Consider the following 8,069-nt stretch of genomic DNA (forward strand, 5'->3'; position numbering starts at 1 on the left):
AGCTGAGTGCTGAATAATTGATGCTTTTGAATTGTGGTGTTGGAGAAGACTCTTGAATGTCCCTTGGACTGCGAGGAGATCCAACCAGTCCTTCCTAAAGGAGATCAGTCCTGGGTATTCATTGGAAGGACTGATGTTGAAACTGAAACTCCAATAATTTGGCCACCTGAGGCCAAGAGCTGACTCACTGGAAAAAGACCCTGATGCTGGGAAAGATTGAGGGCAGGAGGGGAAGGGGACAACAGAGGATGAGATGATTGGATGGCATCACTGACTCAACGGACATGGGTTGGGTGGAGTCCAGGAGTTGGTGATGGACAGAGAGGCCTGGCGTGGTGCAGTTCATGGGTGGCAAAGAGTCGGACACAACTGAGCGACTCAACTGAACTGAACTGAACACTTGGAAATTCTCAAAAGAGCTTTAGCTTTTCCTACTCTAGGAAAAGTGGAATATGAGAAAATTTGTGTGGCTACAATATTCCTATAAGTCAGGAAGTAAAAAAGAGAAAGTAAAACCTAGTCAAAAGAAGAGGCATTGTGAAAACGGTCCAAGAAAAGAAAAGTCAGGAGGGAAGGAGAACTAGAGCAAAAGCTTTCTGGGAAGAAGCACAGCCTCTGCAGGTGATAATGAGACAGAGGATATGTCCATTTGAACCTCACTGAATTTTCTGCCAATGGCTTTCTGCTCATTTTGCTATTGCATTGCTCAAATTTTTCTATTTGTTTTTAAATATTTATTTGGCAGCATGTAGGATCTAGTTCCCTGACCAGGGATGTAACCTGTACCCACTGCACTGAAAGCATGGAGTCTTAGCTCCTCGGGCACCAAGGAAGTTCCTTTTCTAATTTATGGGGGTTCTTTGTAAATTGAGAAATTAGCCCTTAGACACATAGTCTAGCAGATAATTCCCTGTTTGTAGCGTGTGTTTTGAATTAGTTCCTGGTGAAGTTTTTTTGGGGAAGGGGTATATTTTTGTCTATTTTTAACTTTAAGCTCTTTTCTTTTTTTAGTGAATCAAATATATCAATTCTTCTTTTAGTTTCTAGATTTAATGTCTAAACCTAGGAGCAACCAGCCTAATATAAACAAACTTAAGAATCCTGCTGTACCTCCCTTGATGTGGAGTAGGCGATCACTTCAGCTCCTGCTAAGCAAAAAGAGAAGAATTTTCCACCCAAAAGAGCTAGGCAGGAGAGCAGATGTGCATGCACATCTTAAATAGAAGATATTGGAGTACATCTTAAATCGAAACACATCTTAAATCAGAATAGTGCATTTAGTCTTCCACTAACATGTTACATACCAATTAGGTATTACAATACTATATGTCCTCTACTACAAGTACAGTATAAGTTATATATACATATATATGTCTATATATGTGGCTCAGCTGGTAAAGAATCCACCTGCAATGAAGGAGACCTGGGTTTGATCCCTGGGTTGGGAAGATCCTCCGGAGAAGGGAAAGGCTATCCCCTCCAATATTCTGGCATGGAGAATTCCATGGACTGTATAGTCCATGGGGTTGCAAAGAGTCAGGCACGACTGAGTGATTTTCACTTCACTTCTTATGTCTATATATATATATATTTTTTTTTTTTTGAGTATGTGGGCCTTAAACCGATATTCTTTCTGTAAGAAAACAAAAGTGTGACAAAGGAGGGACTCACTCTGTTATTAAACATGTCTCATGATATAAAAATATTAATACAGAAGCTTTTAAAAATGTTTTATAATGCAAAAGTTAAATCATATGCAAAAGTAGAAAAAATAACCACATAATGACAGTACCCATCACTCAGATTCAACATTTATAGTATAGGCCAGTATCATCAGAAAATAAATTTTACATTTCTTCTGACTTGTTGATTTTTATAAACATAACTCATTCATTGGGTCACAGTCCTCAAGTAAACCTATAAATGGCATTGTTTTTGATAGACAAAATGAAAGATTAAAGAAAAATTATTTTAAAACCACCAAAACCATTCTCTTTTAAAGAAGCAAATGAAAATGTGTTTCAAGACATAAATTTGAGTCAATTTACCTGGTGTCAGTTAAAAGAATTAGAAAATTTCAGCTCAAATTAATGAACAGATTTCGTTCTTTCCTGATTTATTAGATTATCACAGCTCAACTATTTTACAGATTATTAATGATCATCTATTTTCCATCAGTCCTAAACCAACATGTCTAATTAAAACTCCAACATTTCCAAATCAGTACTTACCATGTTTGATAATTTTACCTGTCATCTCTCACTCAGAAACATGGCACTTCCTTCCTTTGAATCACTCAAATCCTCCTAATGTATTCAGTTGATTGATTTCTTTCTTTTTTTTTAAGTTTCCCAACCAGGGACAGAACCTGTGCCCTCTGCAGTGGAAGTGAAGAGCCCTAACCACTGGACTGCTAGAGAATTCCCTAGCAGAAAAATTAAAAATTGATTTTTCTCATTGCTCTATTCTCCCCCAAAAGAGATGATCAACTCTTTTACTTTCAACCCTTAACTCCACTGACTCACAATGAATCAACCCTTGAAAAACCCAATACTTGATAATCCTAACCAGTCATTCTTCCTACTCATTTCCAGAGATAAGAGAACTAATGGGGGGAGGAGCAAAACTGACATACTAGAAGTTTTAAGAGTACCCCAATTTATTCATGGCCACTTACAACTTTCTACTTATGCCTCAATTCCTAGGCATAATTTCCAGTGAGAACTTCTTTAAAATACAACATAATATTCTCACAAAATCACACTTTGATGCTTTGCAACCTCTCCTCTTAATCACTGGCAAGTTCAATAGTTACTACTGATGAGATCAACTGTTATTTTGCCAAAATTGAGAATGAGGCCTCAATTTTCACTTCTCTCTCCATTTTAATTAACATAACCTTGTCTTTGTGTCTTCTTTCCATTACTTCAGGGTTAAAAAAAAAAAAAAAGATTGTTGTTCTTTTCCTCGGAAGAGAATTTTACCACCTCTGAGGATTCCACGATATCCTAACTTCGTAATGCCCTATTCTCATACCTGTCCTTTTTGGCAACAATCTTTCCTACTTCACCAGTTCCTTAACGCTGTTGCTTTTGATAATAAGTCACTTAAATAAAAATAAATTAAGAGTCTCTCTCCCAGACTACTGTTATGACATTGTCCCATTTCTAGTTCTCATGTACATCTCAAATTGGGCCAATACTGGTTTCTTTTATACTCTTTCATCTTTACTGCTTAGCATTCCCTTCTCCCCACCAACTTTATTTATTTATATTTATTTATTTGTCTGTGCTGGGTCTTCACTGAGGCATGTAGGACCTTTAAGTTGCAGCATGCAGGATGCTTAGTTGCAACATTCAAACTCTTAGTTGCAGCATGTGGGATCTAATTCCCTGACCGGCAATGGAACTCAGGCTCCTCTGCACCGGGAGTGCAGAGTCTTAGACACTGGACAACCAGGGAAGTCCCTCTCCAAATAGTTGAGAACTACTGTTCACCATTTTCTATGGAGAATTAATTTATTCTCATAGATACCATACTTAAATCTATGCAATAATTTCCAACTCAGTTTTTCCCATAATTTTGACCTCTTTTCTGAGGCCCATTCTATTCTTCTGAAGGTACAATAAACATTTATATTTTTATGACTTACTGTTAGTAAGACAATTCCAATCTGACACAACCAAACTTTGCATCAACTTTCCCATCTAAAGCACATTCTCTATCTTTTGAATAATCCAAGCAATTCTCTATTACTCAAATTGGAAAAAGTATCACATCCTTAATTTCCTATATCCAGTTAGTAGTCAATTCATCATTTAGGCTGTGTGGCCGTCATCAAAGAGAAAGGCCAAAGAATTCCCCATCCAAAAGAGTTAATCTCATCATTAACTGTTGCTACACTCACTACAGTCTGACTTCTAGTTTAATCTCAAATGAAAAGATCTCTTTCATTATGTCATTCCTTTATCCAATAAACTATAATAGCTTCTTATTGTCAACTATATATAAAGTCTAAACAAGCCTAGTGATGGGTCCTCTGAAGTCTGACAATTACCTTCATACACTGAAAGAAAGTTAAGTCACTCAGTCATGCCTGACTCTTTGTGACCAAGGACTCTAGCCCACCAGACTCCTCTGTCCACGGAATTCTCCAGGCAAGAATAACTGGAGTGGGTTGCCATTTTCTTCTGCAGGGGATCTTCCCAACCCAGGGATGGAACCCAGATCTCCTGCATAGCACACAGACTCTTTACTGACTGAGCCACCAGGGAAAACTTTCATACTCTGTTTACTATTTTTCTCTACAACTGCATTTCTCAAACTTTTTGTTCTCAAGACCCTCTTCAGTCCTAAAAAATCACTGAGGATCCTAAAAAGCTCTAGTTTAAGTGGATTGTCTATCAACATTTACTATACTAAAAACAAAAACTGAGAAAAATTTTAAACACAAGAATGCAGAGCACATATTCCACTAACCATCAGGGCAACGATGTCATCACACATCATACAGCTTGGAAAATTCTATTGACACTGAAAGAATGATAGTGAAAAAGGCAAAAAAAAACTAAGTACTATTCTGAACAGTACTGACCTCAGAAACCCTGGCTCACTTTTAGGACACTGCTCTATCCAAGCTTGCTTCTCTTAATATATCTCCCTATCAACCACTGAGGATTACTAAGTAATTTTTGTGTGCATCAATAACCTTTAGAGAAAAAAAAAAAAAAAAAAGCAAGAACCAAAGACTTATAAAATAATCTTAACGCTCTTTAACATGCTTTCTCATTCAGAGTCTAACCTAACATCAATTTTATTTCCTCCTACTGCCATTTCCTTCTCCTCCTCCGCCACAGTCCAACCAAGGCTGGAATCCCCAAATAGAACAAACCATTTTCTGCTTCAGCATCTTTGAATACACTATTCCCTCGGCCTGAAAGGAACTTCATTTACTTACCCATCAGAACCAGTACATAGGTTACCTCTTCTATGAAGCTCTCCCTTGACACATTCCACTCTCACTTACACTTTTCTCTGTTAATTCCATAGCATATTTCTCTGTAATTCCATAGCATAATTCCACACTGCACTGGGATTATGGTTTATATGTCTGTCTCTGAATCAATACTAAGCTACATGAGGGCACTCTTGCATCTTACTCATCTCTGTATTCTATTATCTCACACAAAGTGGGAACCCAAACGTTACGGTCATTCACTTGAAGCTGTCTTTCAAAGACCAATTCAGTGCTCATCTATCCTCAAATATTTGAGACCACAGCACTTGCTCTTTCCTTTGAGCTTCTGCAGTACTATGTAGAAACTAGGAAGTGAGAAAAGCCTAAAGGAAACAGTTACTCCTTCAGACAAACAGACTGGAGATTTTGGCTTATAGGATGAAATCTAACTCCTTAGTCTAACATGCAAGGTCCTTCATCAAGTGGCTCTTCACCTTTTCAATCTTATTTTCTATTATCTTGCAATATGAACTTTCCACTCCTGTCATCCAAAACACATACACACACACATCATTCATTCTATTTTCATTCCTTTTTGCTTATATCCTTCCCTCTCTCAGGATTCCCATTTTTCTGTTATTTTAAATCCTACTTTTTCCTTAAAAGCTTCCTTCAAGATATAAAAATTTCATGAAGCTCTCTGGAACTACGCCAGACTAAAGGAAAATTTCCCCTCTTGGGATGTCTAATGCATTTCAATCTGCTTCCTATAAACTAGTATTTATAGTATATTGTCTTGCATTGGTCTTTAGTAATTTCAAGGAAGTCAATGCTGCAGTTCCAAACAGCTCAACAGCTCTTCAAGAGCAAGCAATCTCCACTCAAAACATTTGAGTGCCATTAAGTACTTGATACTGGTAAGATTTCTAATCTTATTTCTTTTGCATTATCCCTTGCTAGACAGAAAGATGAGGGAATTTCATAAACACTATTCCCTTTACTTAATTTTCTTTCTAACTGGTCACAATAATCCAGGTTATTTTTTTTCTAGGGAACATTTTATCTATAGATACAGCTCTCAATTTGACAGTAAAATATGTGCTCTAAAATGCATCTTCTCAGCACTCTAGAACTGCAAGCTTAAATAAGACAGTTCATGTACAGGTAACTCACTCCTGAGTCCTCAGTACAGTTACTTTTGAAGGGCCCTTCCCTTTTATACTCCTTTATCTTGAATATATCTTTTCTTATTTATTATAATTTTAGTTCTCTTAACACATTCTGTATGGTTATGGGTAATAATGCTAGACTATTTAACTAGAGTCAAAGAAATGAGGCAAATAAAAACCATCCATAAAATAAAAACAATCTTTGAAAACCAAGAAGTTATGGTAATTAGGTCTCAGGCCATTACTTTTCCTTAAATGGAATTTGTCTAAGGGGCCACATCTTCCCTATTACCACGTCCTTAAGTATCCACACCCAAATGGAGCATAACATAACTATCAAAACTTGCTCCCTGATATAATGGATTGATGATAACTTCTGAAGATGATTTTGTCCAATTCTTCACGCTTTTGCATATAGGATAAAGTCAGTAAGAAGGAATAACAGAAAAATATAGTTAAAAAATAATCAAAAGATTTAGGATGCCCTAAGACCTGGCTGTTTTCAAGTGTATCAGGCACAGCTGTTGAAAGCTAACCACTAAACGCTAGAAGAGAGATCTTAGGTTGCCGGCAGTTCTTTCTGACATACATATGAGAATATTCCTTAAACAAGACAATTTCAGAGTGAGTTTCGTGTAGGAAGAAACGGGGATTATTGATGAATGAGGAAAGAAAGGAAGAAGGTATCAGCTGACAATGCAGCAACTCTCTCACCCCCCTTTTACCCCTCCCCAAAGCTGTAGGAAATAGAAGCTGCGGAATGTACCTTCCAGGCCAGAAGCAAAACATTGAGGATGGCCAGTAAAGGGCAGGGGCCATTCTCATTCTGGGTGATGATAGGTGTGTTCTCTTCCTTCCACTGGATCCACTTGATATGATAGACAGACTGTCCCGGGAAGCGTTCCTTGGAGGCCGCCAGCACCTGGGCTGTCTCCCCTTCCTCCTCCTCCACCTCCTCCTCTCCACACAGAGGCACAGCCCCGGGCAACACCGCCGCGCCCTCCTCTTCCTCGGGGACCCTGTTCTCAGCTCCTTCCTCACTATTAAACTCGGAGCTACTGGGGAAAGAATGTAGGTTAGAGAACGACTCCAGGGAGTCCAGGCTCGGCGATTCCCCAGGAGGGCTCGGGTCGCTGCAACTGCTGCTGAGGCCGCCGCCGCTGCTGGGCTCCGAAGAGCCCGCGGCCGCCGACTCTTCCTGGCAGGTGCCGGCGGGATCCGGGCGGGCGGCCCCGTCTCCCGCTGGACCCAGCCCATGGTCAGCTCCGGCCTCGGCTGTCTCCGGGGAGGCGGTCACCTTGTGCTGCCCTCTTACAGGCTCCTTCTGGGCAGCAGGACTCTCCAAATCGCTCTCCTTCAAGTCCAAGCTCGGGAGCGAGCTGCAGGGTACCAGAACCTGAGGAGAGCCTGCGGGAGAAGCCGAGTCCGAGAGGCTCCTCCCGGCGGCCGCCGCCCCCTGCCCCTTCCCGCCGGTGCTCTCCGCCGCCCATACTCCAGGACCATCCCCAGCGGCGAGCCTGGTCTCTTTCTGCCCTTCCTGCGGAGAACCTGTCCCTGGCGCTGGCCCGGCGGCCACTCCGTGTTCTAGCGATTGCAGGCTCTCGGGGCCGCTCTCCATACCCAGCCGCCCGCCCCTCGCTCTAAAGAGACCGCGGCGGGATCTCCTCAGACAGCGCCTCAGACGCCATGACAGCGGCACTGGCAGCTACAGCGCCCTTGCGCGGCCTCGGCCAAGCACGTCACAGGGGAGGGCACCGGGAGCGCGCGCGCGCGCCGCCGCGCTGTCCGTGGGCCCTGGGCGTGCCTGCGCGTGCCTGCGCGTGCCTGCGCGCCGCCGGGTGAAAGGGACACTCACAGCAACCGCCCACGGGGCTCCGCCTCGCCGGCGCGCCCGCGCGCTCTAGCCAGCGCGGGGCGTGGAGGGCGTGGCTAGGGGGCGTGGC

General features: G+C 41.7%; 1 protein-coding gene across 1 annotated transcript in view; it reads right to left on the reverse strand.

The window, feature by feature from the left end:
• MINDY2 (MINDY lysine 48 deubiquitinase 2) overlaps nucleotides 1-7,744 on the reverse strand; it is a 72,559-nt gene extending 64,815 nt beyond the window's left edge. The window contains exon 1 of the mRNA XM_052646946.1: nucleotides 6,893-7,744. Within this exon, the coding sequence (XP_052502906.1) occupies nucleotides 6,893-7,744 (852 nt within the window). The remainder of the gene's footprint in view (nucleotides 1-6,892) is intronic.
• Between the last annotated feature and the right edge of the window lie 325 nt (nucleotides 7,745-8,069).

Source organism: Budorcas taxicolor, chromosome 10 (assembly GCF_023091745.1).
Source record: "Budorcas taxicolor isolate Tak-1 chromosome 10, Takin1.1, whole genome shotgun sequence".
NCBI classification, from domain to species: Eukaryota; Metazoa; Chordata; class Mammalia; order Artiodactyla; family Bovidae; genus Budorcas; species Budorcas taxicolor.